The 14,122-nt window shown below is 39.9% G+C and overlaps 1 protein-coding gene across 1 annotated transcript in view; it reads right to left on the bottom strand.

The window, feature by feature from the left end:
• Positions 1-14,122, bottom strand: part of EML6 (EMAP like 6) — a 256,550-nt gene that overhangs the window by 45,181 nt on the left and 197,247 nt on the right. Inside the window, exons 27-28 of the mRNA XM_055377903.2 lie at positions 2,759-2,960; positions 2,522-2,648 (exon numbers count right to left, since the gene is read on the bottom strand). Of these exons, the coding sequence (XP_055233878.2) occupies positions 2,522-2,648; positions 2,759-2,960 (329 nt within the window). The remainder of the gene's footprint in view (positions 1-2,521; positions 2,649-2,758; positions 2,961-14,122) is intronic.

Consider the following 14,122-nt stretch of genomic DNA (forward strand, 5'->3'; position numbering starts at 1 on the left):
GGAAAACCCCTGCCTCTCAAATCTTCAAGCAGGGCTTGAAGTTGCCAAAGAAAACAGTATCAGGGGCTGCTGGGCAACGGCCCTGATTATTCCCAGGGAGAAGCTGGCCACTGCTGCCTGGCTTCATGTGGTCCTGATGTCAGCATTTTTCTTTCTCTGCCCCTCTGTCATTCCAGGATGCTAGAGTCCATGGGTCCTGTTTTATACCCTAGATGAGGACTAAGATATTGCTGTTTAACATCTTGTGCCACCCTCCCAATTCCATCACTCATCCTGCTTTCTCTCAAATTCCCCAAATGCCCTGCCTTGCCTGGCAATGTTCTATTTTGTGGTCCAGAAAATGCCTACAGTCTGATCTCTGAGGTTCAGTCTCCCCTAAAATTACTGACCAGGACCGGTGGAGTCTGCTTGTTCTTGGTTCTGATTGTGATTTGCCCCCATGGAGACTGCTAAGTTGGCCATCATTTATTGCTCTTTACTAGCTGACCCTACCTGGCAGGGCCCCACTCTGCTCCCGGCATGCTGTGCAGCTGGCAGTGTGTGCTCTAGTTCCAGCTCCTTCTGGGAATTGAGGCTGTCAAGGCTTTTAAAGTTATCTAGGAAGCTGCTCTCTACAGAAAAGGTTTGATTATTCCTCCAGACCCTATACTTATCTTAAAATTGTTTTCTTCACTAAATCCTGGTGTGAATTTTTTTAAATGCCAGTAAAGTACTGAACTGCCTACCCCTATTTCATAATATTATAAGGCTTTTTCCTTTCGATAAAAAAAAAAGAGTCATTCCAGTGTATGCGACTATACAGTTTCCTATCTGATGGGGTATAGCTTGATAATAAAATGGGGTAGCGTGAAAATTCTGAATTTTAAAATGAAAAATTCTTAGGGTCCTCTCTATCATCAGTCCTCCTCCCTTTCATTAAGTTTGGCAGTATGAAATTTTGACAGATTTGCCCAAAGAGGCAATGAGACAAGAAGAAGATTAGGTGAGCCTTGGTTTGGGTTTGAAATCAGCTGTAGTGTCTGGAATTTGGAGCTTGGGTTAAATGATTATATTTTGGTGGCTAGCATGAATCTTAGCATGATGTACGAATGAGTTACAGAAATCAGCCAGAAACACCCTTGGGATAATGGCCATGTCAACTCATTTCATAATGGTATGTGAAACTAGAAAAGAAATTAGAAAGGCTGGGTAATTTTTTTTTTCCAAAGGAATGTATACTTCAGGTGAAACATTTTTTTAGATTGGATTATTTAAGTGGGAGGCCTATTCATGCACTTCTGTGCATATGGTTCTTTTTTCCCCTTAATTCTTAGAATTAGGACTCATAAAAATTATTTTCTGTTTGTGGCCACTTTAAAACCATGTTGCAAGCAAAATGAACTATGAAGACCACTGCAGAAAAATCTCTAATTTTTTCTTAAAAGAAAGCTCTGGATCTTTGTAACATCTAACAAAGATGCTAGGGAAAAATTAGGGCTTTTTTGCATTAGATTCAATCTTCTTGCCAGTAGCACACCCACCATTTACCAAGTTTATTTTAACATCTGGCACTGAATTTAAGCAGGGAGGAGGAGGAGGAGGAGGTTACATTTCTTTGCATCTAAAACCCCACATAGTAGTAAGAAGTGATAGGTCAGACTTATTGTTAGGCAGAAAGCCACATGAAATGCAAACTACTTGAATCTCATAAATTATATATTGTGGGACCAGCGTATTATCAACATCGAGCCTACCTCAATGTGAACAGCCAACAGAATTCTTAAAACATCTTTGAGATCCATGAAATTCTCTTTAGTTATTAAGAGTTTTTATTCAATATCCACTCTTAGCATGAATATGATAAATTAAGTAATATAGTAATTCTGAGCTTTTCTTTTTAGAAATGCTAAAGTGTTTGACAATTCTTATCAATACTTAAAATAGCACATTGAAAAGCCCCAAAATAATACTAGAAAACACTCATTCTACATAGAGGATCCAAGGCAATAAAACCAAATGGGATAGTCTGGAATTGCCAAACCCACCTGGACAAATCTGGGCAAATGAAGACACAGTAAGAGAAGATACACCAAGTGAATGGAGTATAAGGCACAGATTCTGGTTAGAATGGAAGACGGTTTTTCACAACTCCGCAACCATTCCTCCATGACCTCAGAAGCCTGTCCTCCCTCCTACCTTGCTGGTCAGCAGGCTTTCCTGTCAGCCGCCACAGTCAGGACTGCTTTTGGGCTACCCTAGCATTTTTTCTGCGCATGGAGAAGCGTAGTCCAACTAAATTTCATGTCTATTCAAGTCACATTCCATAACCGACTTCCACAAAGTATAAACCGCCCTTTGCCACGTACTGGGATGTTGTGCAATTTTTTCTCAGCTTAAGCCTGTGTACAGGTGAAGACTCTGTGCAGATTTATAAAAGACTGACTTAAACAGCAACTTTGAGGGCAAAGAAAATGCACTCTGGCTTAAACAAGTTTCTTGTCATCAGGTATAATAAAAGCAAGCAAACCTGGCAACACCATACCTTTCTTCCACGGAAACTTCCTTCAGCTGCTGGTGTGGCTTGGTGCCTTCCATTTCCCTGATGCTCACAGCATAAATCTTGGTGGTGTAGTCAATGGCCTTTTCTCTAGCAACATCGCTGTCATAGCCTCAAACAACAGAAAGAGATTGGGGAGCCAGTTGGTTTGCAGTGGCCCAGGAAGGGAGGTGTTGGGAGGTGCATTCGGCACAGGAGGCACGTGGCAGGTGGGGGGCTCACCTCCATCCTCTTCCACGTCGGTGTCCGACTCCTCACTGTCCACCAGCTTGCTCTCCTGGGTCCCCACAAACTCCCTGGTCCAGATCATCAGGGCTGTGTCGGCGCCGCCCACCGTGAGCAGCACAGAGTCATTGTGCAGCCACCTCACGTTAGTGACATGTGCACTGTGCCCCACGTACTTCTTGAATCTTGCGTGCTGTCCCTGTAAAGCCCGAAATTGGTTATTACCCCAGCCACTGTTATTCCTTTCTCTGGGCTCGTTTATCCATATTAGTTTCTACTGGTTTCTACTGGATACAAAGGAAACAGTTCAACAGCAATTTCCTAAATTTCAACTAGAATGTAAGCTCCATGTGGGCAGGCACTAGGTCTCTTTTTTCTTCAAACAGTACCCAGCTCACAATAGGTCCTGAATATATTTTTGAGGGAATGAATGAAATGTTAGACTACAGAACCTACTTTCTGGGAATCTATGGACATATAAAAAGCTTGTTCTGGTTCTCTCAAATGTCAAATGTGCTGCCTCCACAGGTCTCTAGTGTAAACTCCTGACTGTGAGTCTGGCTGACATCTGAGATCAAAAGTGTCTTCACAGCCATCTCCTACAGTGACTTTTGTACCATAGTCCAGGCAGTGGCAGAAGAGCAAAGGATATCTTATAAACCTGGGACTTCAAGTAAGATATAAAATGAACACAACGGTTTCTGGCACATACGCTAGAAAGAATTTTTAATACAAACACGCAAACATTGATTTAAAGCAAAGCTCCTTTTCAACAAACATAGCCAAATACATACAACCCAATTTATCAGTAACGACTAAAAGCTTTTTGGAGTGGTGTGCCCAGGCCACCCCACCTTTATCCCCGGGTGGAGGATGGAATGTGAGTCAGCTGCTCATGCCAGGGCAGTCCTGACAAGTGGTGCAAAATCAAAGCTGGCATCAGAAAGAGCTTCCATATTCAGCTCATGAGCCACAGCCTGGCAAAAACAGCTGCAGTGGGAGCCATTTAAAGACATGGAGTTTTTCCATCCTCTCAGCGACTCCGAGGGAATACCTTACAGAATATGGAAGGCCACATGCACTCTCTGAGGTTGTGAGAGAGTCACCAGTATCCTAGATGAAAATTTTATTAAGTAATTTACAAGTGGCTCCCAGAGGGTTTTGGACTGGCATGCTAGAGAATCTGAAAACAGCACAGACATACAGCAGGAAACAGGTGCAGGAGCACTAGTGACTTTGTAATACTCCTAGTCAAGATCGCCCTGTATTTGGCCAACTACTAGCTGATGGCAGAGCGGAACTGCCTACTCCTCAGCAGAGTACTGAGCCTAGAAAGATTCCTGAAGCAAACAGGCAGGTAGGATTTCCAGGAGGCCCTCCAGAGTCATTAGTTTGCTAGCAAATAGGCAGAACAAAAGAATTTCCAAGAAAAACCCATTTGAACATGTGAGATCCAGAAGGCATGGAAACAGAGGACAGTCACAGCAGCTGCAGCCATGTGCCCTGCTGGTCTTCTAGCTGGAAGCAGGAGCACATCCAGTTTATAGACTACAAATGCAAGCTGTTTCTTTACAGAAGTAAAAGAGCATGAGAAATGCCTCTCTACACCCTCAACTTATAAGAGGGACACAGGGTTTCTAGATGGGAAGAAAAAATGCAAAAAGAAAGGTTCAAGGAAAAACAGACTCTAAAGGATGAGATTCAGGTTGCAGAGGGGAAAAAAGGGACATAGAGGAAGAAAGAGAGAGGAAAAAATTCAGGGCCACTGAAGAGATTTAACAAGGCAGAGATTCCTGCAGCAGTGGGTGATTCAAGGTTCTCAGAATAGGAAACAAGATCACTGCTCCATGCAACAATAAAGGGAATTGACAGTTGCTAGAAGGTTCTGCGAAACCAGCTGCTGTCTCAAGAGGAAGACACTGGCAGGGATGTTTAGTGGTTCCCAGCAGGGCCTACGGAGGAAACGTCCTCAAGACCTGGCACAGCCATTGGGATGAATGACCTTTCTGGGTCTTCAAGCCAAACTGCACTTGTTACACCCATCAGAACTTGCTGCTTCACCACAACTCGATCCATCAAGTGATGAAATAATGGATGATAGCACCAGAAAAACCTGGAATATGGCCAGGTGCAGTGGTTCATGCCCGTAATCCCAGCACTTTGGGAGGCCAAGGCGGGCAGATCACTTGAGGTCAGGAGTTCAAGACCAGCCTGGCCAACATGGTGAAACCCCGACTCTACTAAAAATACAAAAATTAGCTGGGCATGGTGGTGGATGCCTGTAATCCAAGCTACTTGGGAGGCTGAGGCAGGAGAATTGCTTGAACCTGGGAGGCAGAGGTTGCTGTCAGCCAAGATCACACCACTGCACTACAGCCTGGGCAACAGTGAGACTCCATCTTAAAACAAAAAAAATCTGGAATATGTCTCCAGAGTAGTGGTTGTCAATCCCTTGTAGGGAAGAAATTCCTCAGAATCTCGTGAAAGCTGTGCATTCTCCCCTACATTCACATTTCAGTTTCCCTGTCTATAAAATTTTCCATGCAAAGTTTCTCTCTGAAGAATCATCCTCCAGAGCTTTTCACATTCTGAGGAGGAAACTTAAGGACTTGAGGGCATGGAGGGTTTTAAAAATGCAAATGACACAGTGGTATTTTAGCCTCTCCATTTAGCAAAAGGGTCTAGGTTCGGAAGGGAAGGGAGGCTACAGGAAGCAATCAGCAGGCCATACAGATGGTGTCAAAAAACAGAATTTGGTTTTCTGGTCCATGGTTTAAGGTACTACAAAAATGGGTCGTGCTCCTGTTAAGTCTCTGATAAAGGATAGGGTCTGTCTCATGGAGGTTGGGATAAGGTGGCTGTCAGGGCACTAATGATCTAATTGGGAAGGCTTTAACCTATAAAACTGAATATTAATAAAGATACTTGTCTGGCATGGAAAGAAAAATAACTGGAAGAGATGCCCACTCATGGGAAAGTAGAATGAGAAAAAGAGCCAAGATAATGACGTGATTTTAGCAGCCAACAAACGGAACTTGAATTTTGGACACAGAGCTCTGTGGTGGTAATAAGATCTCACAGGTATCACCAAGACTGATGACATAGAACTCAATGCGAGAATATAGCAATGGCATGGGACATTAGTCTGCTTGGGTTGCCATAACAAAATGCCCTAGGCTGGGTAGCCAAACAGCAGAAATTTATTTCTCACAGTTTTAGAGGCTGGGCAAGATAAAGGTGCTGGCCAATTTGGTTCCTGGTGTGGGCTCTCTTCCTGGCTTGTAGATAGCTGCCTTCTCACTGTGTGCTCACAGGAAGAGCGGGCGGTGTGTGTGTGGAGAGTGAAAGCTAGCTCTCTGGCATCTCTTCTATAAGGACACTGATTCTATCAGATTAGGGCCCCTCCCTTATAAACTCATTTAATCTTAGTTACTTCCCTAAATGACCTATCTCCAAATACAGTCCCATTGGGAGTTAGGGCTTTAACACAGATTTGCGAAGACACAACCATTCAAGTTCATAACAGATAATGAACTTTGTTCAACAGAGTGATAGCAGTTGGACAAGTGTGACTATACAGCTGGAAATATTCATTGGCAAGAGATTCATGTATTTGGGAAGGAAAGTGTGCCAGAAAAATCAGGTTGAAAAAAAAAAGAAGAGGCTGGGTGCAGTGGCTCACTCCTGTAATCCCAGCACTTTGGGAGGCAAAGGCAGGTGGATCACCTGAGGTCAGGAGTTCGAGACCAGTCTGGCCAACATGGTGAAACCCCATCTCTACTAAAAATACAAAAAATTAGCCAGGTATGGTGGCAGGCACCTGTGATCCCAGCTATTCAGGAGGCTGAAGCAGGAGAATCATTTGAACCCAGGAGGCAGAGGTTGCAGTGAGCCGAGATCACGCCATTACACTGCAGCCTGGGCAACAAGAGCAAAAACTCTATCTTGAAAAATAATAAATAATTTTTTTAAAAAAAGAGGAAGTGATTTTATCAAAATAATTCATATTTGGCTAGTAGTTTAAGCTATGAACCTATTTCTTCAATCTGATTGAAGAAACAGAGAACTCAAGAAATATACAGAACTCAAGAATGAAAAGATAATTTAAAATAATGGACAAAAGATTTGTACAGATACTTCCCAAACAGTAAATAGATGACAAAGTGCTCAGCATCCTTAGTCATCAGAGAAATGTAAACTGAAAACACAACTGGATGGCACTATCTACTCCCCAGGACAGCTGAATTTTATGCATCTGACAAGACCGAATATCAGCAACTGGAACTCTTACATTTTTGGTGGGAATATAAAATGATACAACTTTGGAAAAAGGTCTGGCAGTTTCTTAAAATGTTATATATATTTTTCCCCATGACTCAGAAATTCCACTCCTATATATTTACCTAAGAGAAAGAAAGCATATGTCTACAAAGACTTGTCTAAAAATGTTCATAGCAGCTTTACTATAACCAAAAACTGGAAAAGTATGTTCATCATAGGAATACGGATGAACAAACTGTTATATCCACACAATGGAATTCTACTCAGCTATGAAAATGAATGAATTATTATTATGCAACAACATGGATAAATCTCAGAAACATCTCTGAGTGAAAGAAGCTGGATAAAAAGCAGTACCTATTTCATTTATATGAAATTCTTAAACAGGTAAAATTTATGGTGAAAAACATTGGAACAGTTGTTTCAGCTGAGGGAGGGAGGGGGCATGGGGACTGGCCCAGAAGGAGTATGAGGAAGCAGCCTGGAGTGGCAATGGCGTATGTATCTTCATAAGAGATGTTTATATAGGTATATGAGCTTTTTGTCAAAGCTTATCAAATGGAACACTGAACATTTATGTATTTCAACTGTATATAAATTTTACTTAAAAAATACCATAAGCAAATCTTGAACTCTAGATAGCAATATGCATGATGAAACATTTAGGGGTAAGTATCTTGATGTCTAAAATTTACTTTTTCCTGCCAGCTTTACTGAGGTATAATTAACAAAAATTTTATATATTCAAGGTGTACAACAGAATCTGATATATGCATACATTGTGAAATAATTACTACAATCAAGGTAATTAATGCATTAATCATGACATAGTTACCATTGTGTGTGTGTGTGTGTGTGTGTTTGGTGAGGACACTTAGGATCTACTCTGTTAGCAAATTTAAAGTAATACAGTATAATTAAATACAGTCACCATGCTCTACATCAGATCCCCAGAACTTATTTATCTTAAAAGTTTATACTCTTTGGCCAGGCGTGGTGGCTCACGCCTATAATCCCAGCACTTTGGGAGGCTGAGGTGGACAGATCACCTAAGGTTGGGAGTTCGAGACCAGCCTGATCAACATGGAGAAACCCCATCTCTACCAAAATTACAAAATTAGCCAGGCATAGTGCCACATGCCTGTAATCTCAGCTACTCAGGGGGCTGAGGCAGGAGAATCGGTTGAACCCGGGAGGCAGAGGTTGCAGTGAGCCCAGATTGTGCCATTGCACTCCAGCCTGGGCAACAAGAACAAAACTCCCTCTCGGAAAAAAAAAAAAAAAAAAGCTTATACCCTTTGACCAACATCTCCCCATTTCCACCCACTCTCCAGTCCTTGGCCACCACCCTTCTAGTCTCTACTTCTGTGAGTTCAACTTTTTTTAGCTTCCACGTATATGTGAGATCACAAAGTATTTGTCTTTCTGTGCCTGGCTCATCTCACTTACCATATCCTTCAGGTTCATCCACATTATTGCAAATGACAGGATTTCCCTCTTTTTTATGGGTGAATAATATGCCACCATGTGTATGTATATATACACAATAATTTCCTTATCCATTCATTTGTTGATAGATACTTCAGTTGTTTCCATATCTTGGCTATTGTAAATAATGCTGTAATGAACATGGTGGTGTAGATATCTCTTCAAGATACTGATTTCATTTCCTTTGGATATACACCCAGAAGTGGGATTACTGAATCATATATTAGTTTTTAATTTTTTGAGGAACCTCCATATCGTTTTCCATAATGACTGCACCAATTTGTACACTGTTGGTGGGCAAACAGTGTACAAGGGTTCCCTTTCTTTACACCCTCACCAACACTTGTTCTTTTTTAAATAGACATCCTAACAGGTGTGAGGTGATATCTGTGATTTTGATTTACATTTCCCTAAAAAGTGATGTTGAACATCTTTTCACATACCTGTTGGCCATTTCTATGTCTTCTTTGGAGAAATGTCTATTCAAGTCATTTGCCTGTTTTAAAATCATAGTTATTGCTATTGAGTTGTAAAATTCATTATATATTTTGTATATTAACCCCTTATCAGAAACATGGGTTGCAATTATTTTTCCCATTTGATAGACCGCCTTTTCATTTTGTTGATTGTTTCACTTGCCATGCAAAGCTTTTTAGTTTGATGTTGTCTCACTTGCTTTTGTTTTTGCTTGTGCTTTGGCTGTTATATCCAAGAAATCACTGCCAAGACCAATGTCAAGGAGCTCTTTACATTTTCTTCTAGGAGTTGTATGATTTCAGGTCTTACATTTAAGTCTTTAATCCATTTTGAGTTAATTTTTTTAAATGGTGTGAGATAAAGTCCAATTTCACTCTTTTGAATGTAGATATCCAGTTTCCCTGACACCACTCATTGAAGAGACTGTCTTCTCCTTACCGTATATTTTTGGTATCCTTGTCAAAAATTGACTATATAATATATATGGATATATTTCTGGCATCTTTATTCTGTTTCATTGGTCTATGTGTCTGTTTTTATGTCAGTACCATACATTTTGATTACTATAGCTTTGTAATATAGTTTGAAATGTATATTTCAAAGTGTGACACTTCCAGTTTTATTCTTTCTTGGGATTGCTTTGGCTATTCAGGTTTTTTGTGGTTACACACAAATTTTAAGGTTGTTTTTCCAATTTTTGTGAAAAAAATGCCTTTGGAATTTTGATAAGGATTACATTGAATCTGTAGATTATTTTTTGGGTAGTGTGAACATTTTAACAATATTAGTTCTTCCACTCCATGAACACAGGATCTCTTTCCATTTATTTGTGTCTTCTTCGATTTATTTCATGAGTGTCTTACAGATTTCAGTATACAGTTCTTTCGCCTCCTTGGCTAAACTTATTCCTAAACATTTTATTTGTCTTGATGATACAGTTTTTGTAGATAGTCTAAGTATATAAAAATGTAATTGAATTGTATATGTTAGCTTTGTATCCTACAACTTTACTGACTTTATTAATTCTAATAGCTTTTGGGGGGGTCTTTAGGGTTTTCTATATATAAGATCATGTTGTACATAAATAGAGATAATTTTACGTCTTTCTTTCTGATCTGGATGCCTTTTCTCTCTTTTGCTTGCTTAATTGCTCTGGCTAGGACTTCCTTGTCTTGTTCCTGATCTTAGAGGAAAAGCTTTTGGCTTTTCATCATTGAGTATGTTAGTTGTGGGTTTTTCATTTATGGCCTTTATTGAAGTTCCTTTCTTCTATATCTAATTGAAGTGTTTTTAATCATGAGAGGATGTTGAATTTTGTCCATCCTTTTCTCACATCCACTGAGATAATCAAATGATTTTTATCCTTTATTCTGTTTATGTGGTACATCACATTTACTGACTTGCATATGTTGAACCATCCTTGCATCCCAGGAACACATTCCACTTGATCATGGTGTATGATCTTTTTAATGTGCTGTTGAATTTGGTTTGTAGTATTTTGTTTCAGATTTTTGCACCTATATTCATCAGGCATATTGGCCTGTAGTTTTCTTGTAATGTCTATCTGGTTTTGGTATCAAGGTTCTGCTGGCCTTCTAAGATGAGTTTAGAAGTGTTCCCTCCCCTTCAATTTTTTTTTTTTTTTTGAAAGAGTTTAAAAAGGATTGGCAATATTTTTTCTTTAAATACTTGGGAGAAATCACACATGAAGCCACATGGTCTTGGGCTTTTCTGGGAGGTTCTTGATTACAGATTCAATCTCTTGTGCATTATTGATCTGTTCAGATTTTCTATTTCTTTGCAATTCAGTTTTGGTAGGCTGTATATTTCCAGAAATGTTTCATTTCTTCCAGGTTATCCAATTTGTTGGCATGTAATTGCTCAAAGTAGTCTCTTATGATCCTTTGTATTTCTATAGTATCAGTTATAATGTCTCATCTTTCATTTATAATTTTATTTGAGTCCTTTTTTTGGCTAGTCTAGCTAAAGGTTGGTCAATTTTACCTTTTCAAAAACACCAACTCTTAGTTTCATTGGTCTTTTCTATTCTCTTTATAATCTCTTATTTATTTCTGTTCTAATCTTTATTATTTCCTTCCTTCTGCTAACAGTAAGCTTAGTTTGGTCTTCTTTTCCTAGTTTTCTGAAGTGTAAAGTTAGGTTATTTGAGACCTTTATTTTTCTTTCTTAATTCTACAGTTTACTTTAAATTACAGAATTTAGGTTGTGGGTTTCTATTAGTTCACTATATTATTCTCTCGTCTTATGTGTATGCTTCAAAATCTTCACAATAAAATCTTAGAAAAAAAGCACACACAGAAGATGAATGTGCAAAATACAAAACATAGTGTAACTTTGTTGAAACAGGAATGGGATTCCAGAGCTTTTGCACTGGTTCCTTCCTTCCCACCTGAGATATACCTCCCTGGAACTCCGGTCTGAGGAACACAACTTGAAATGACTGTAATATATAGATAAGCCACCTTGTCAGGTAGGGGAAATACTAGCAAGATGCAATAGTACTGTGGGGGTTTTAGTTATCTAAATAGCTGCTCCAAAACCTTGGTCTACTAAAACCAGAGTATCACTAACTTTTTGCCTTGTACTGCTAGCAATTTCATTTACACATAGAAATAGCAAGGAAAATGGCTACTTAGAACTAAATTCTGATCAAATAGGAAGGGCTGGTAAGTGACAGATCATTGGCAGAAGGTTGCCAGGTGGCTTTGGGATGGGCAATGAAGGTAACACTGGACATAATCAGATGTGTATCTCAGGGCTACTCACCATGATAACCCAATCAGTTATTAACAAAGAAAGGAGAAGAAAGGAAAAGCGTCCAAAGTAACCAAAGTGGCCATAGAGGTAACTGGTATGTTCAGGTTAAAATGTACAAATGACAGGAGGAGCAAATAATTGAGGATGAATACAAAAGCCTTGCACCGACTTTTAAGTGTAGTTTCTGGAATGCTAAAGACAAAAAATAAGACTTTTGAAAAGGATTTGAAAGATATATTTAGGGACAGAAGCAAAATAGAGGAAAGTTAGGAACACTTCTCAATCAGGTGGCTTCAGATGAACTGAAAGTCAATTTCTCATTTCCTCTGTCAAAGAGAATGTTCTTCAAACTGCAAAGGAGAAAACAGAGCTCATTTACGTGAGTATAGGTGCCTTCAAACGTGACCACAGAAATAATACAGTAATAGCTGAAAAGTTTAGGAATCAGGAGAGGTGGCATCAAACACAAAGTGGTTCTTGTATCCCAGTGGGAAAACAAATAGGCTTCGAAAAATATTGATTCATGAGGTAATGTAATCCCTGGAAAATTCTAGGATGAAATATTACACAGGAGTTCGATAAGCATTTGGAAAAAGAAGTAGTGATAACCAGACAGTAATGGGTACACTGTGAACTAACCTCACATATTTTATTGGTTGGTTTATTAGAAGGAGAGATTAAGGATGACAGAGACCACTATCCACTTGTCTTTAGGCAAGACATTTGCCAAGAATTTAATGATGTCTTCTTGGACCAGGATAAATGACTGTACAGGGGGGTAAATTTAAATATCTGTTACTGATTAAAGAATTGTTACAATGTGTAGATTAATAAACAGAATGTCAGCTGGGTATGGTGGCTCATGATTATAATTCCAATACTTTGGGAGGCCCAGGTGGGAGGACTGTTTGAGTCCAGGAGTGTGGGACCAGCCTGGGTAATATAGTGAGACCCCATCTCTACAAAAAGTAAAAAAATTAGCCGGGCATGGTGGTATGCACATAATCCCAGCTACTGGGGAGGCTGAGGTGGATTGATTGCTTGAGTCTAGAAGGTAGAGGCTGCAGTGAGCGGTGATCGTGCCACTGCACTCCGGCCTGGGAAACACAGCAAAACCCTGTCATTCATTCATTCATTAGTTAAAATAAATAAATAAATAAATGGAATGTAAAACTGAATTGAGGGGGAGGTTCCTGGAGTTGACGTGTGATTGCTCCAGTCTGTCTTTTTTTTCTATGATTTAGAACTCGGGATTGTGAAAGCAGAGGATGACATGATGCTGCAAGGGAGAGAAAATGCTCTGACAAGGTATTCAAAGATACAGATAGGATGGAACACTGAGAAGAAATAAATAAAACTCTTTGGGTACAAATGTAAAGTTCTGTACTCAGATCTTAGAAAATCAACTGCGTAAGTACAGGCTTGGGGATAATCTGAACATTTTTGAGATTGACGTCTATGATTCAGTTTTGTAGTGTGGCAGCCAAAAGGGCCAATGCCATTTTAGTTTGATTTAACACAAGTGTAAAACTCAAAACCAAGAAGGTAGCAGTCCCACTGTGCTCTGACCTGATCAGATTACAACTGGAACACTGAATACAGTTCTAGACTAGATAGTTGAAGGAATAATTGATAAACTGGACTGTGCTTAAAGGGAGGGGACAGCTGTAAGCCATCGAATATGGGAAATGGCTGAAGGAACTAGAAAGGTTAGGCTGGAAAAAAAAATGAGACTTTGGGGAGTCAAATGTGATCTTACTAAAGATGACGGCTGTAAGAGGAATGGAATTGTTTAATGATGGTTCAGAAGGTAGAACTTTATTTAAAAAGAAAAGAGGCCAGGCGCAGTGGCTCACGCCCCTAATCCCAGCACTTTGGGAGGCCAAGGCGGGTGGATCACAAAGTAAGGAGTTCAAGACCAGCCTGGTCAAGATGGTGAAACCCTCTCTCTACTAAAAATACAAAAATTAGTCTAGCGTGGTGGCAGGCATCTGTAATCCAGCTACTTGGGAGGCTGAGGCAGGGAACTGCCTGAACCTGGGAGGCAGAAGTTGCAGTCAGCCGAGATGGCGCCACTGCACTCCAGCCTGGGCAACAGAGTGAAACTCCGTCTCAAAAAAAAAAAAAAAGGAAAGAGAAGAATTCAGCTCAAGATAGAGAAAAACGTTTTAACAATTGGAGGTATTTAAAAATCAGTTGGGGTGCTGTGTGGTATTAAGTTCCTCATCTGTGGAAGTATCCTAATGAAAGTTAGAAAGGCACTGGTCTGTGAGGTTGTAAAGGTAACACTTACTTTGCAGTTTGTGAGATGTTGGATTTGGTGACCACTGAAGACCT

The sequence above is a fragment of the Gorilla gorilla genome, chromosome 12 (assembly GCF_029281585.2).
Source record: "Gorilla gorilla gorilla isolate KB3781 chromosome 12, NHGRI_mGorGor1-v2.1_pri, whole genome shotgun sequence".
In the NCBI taxonomy this organism is placed as follows: domain Eukaryota; kingdom Metazoa; phylum Chordata; class Mammalia; order Primates; family Hominidae; genus Gorilla; species Gorilla gorilla.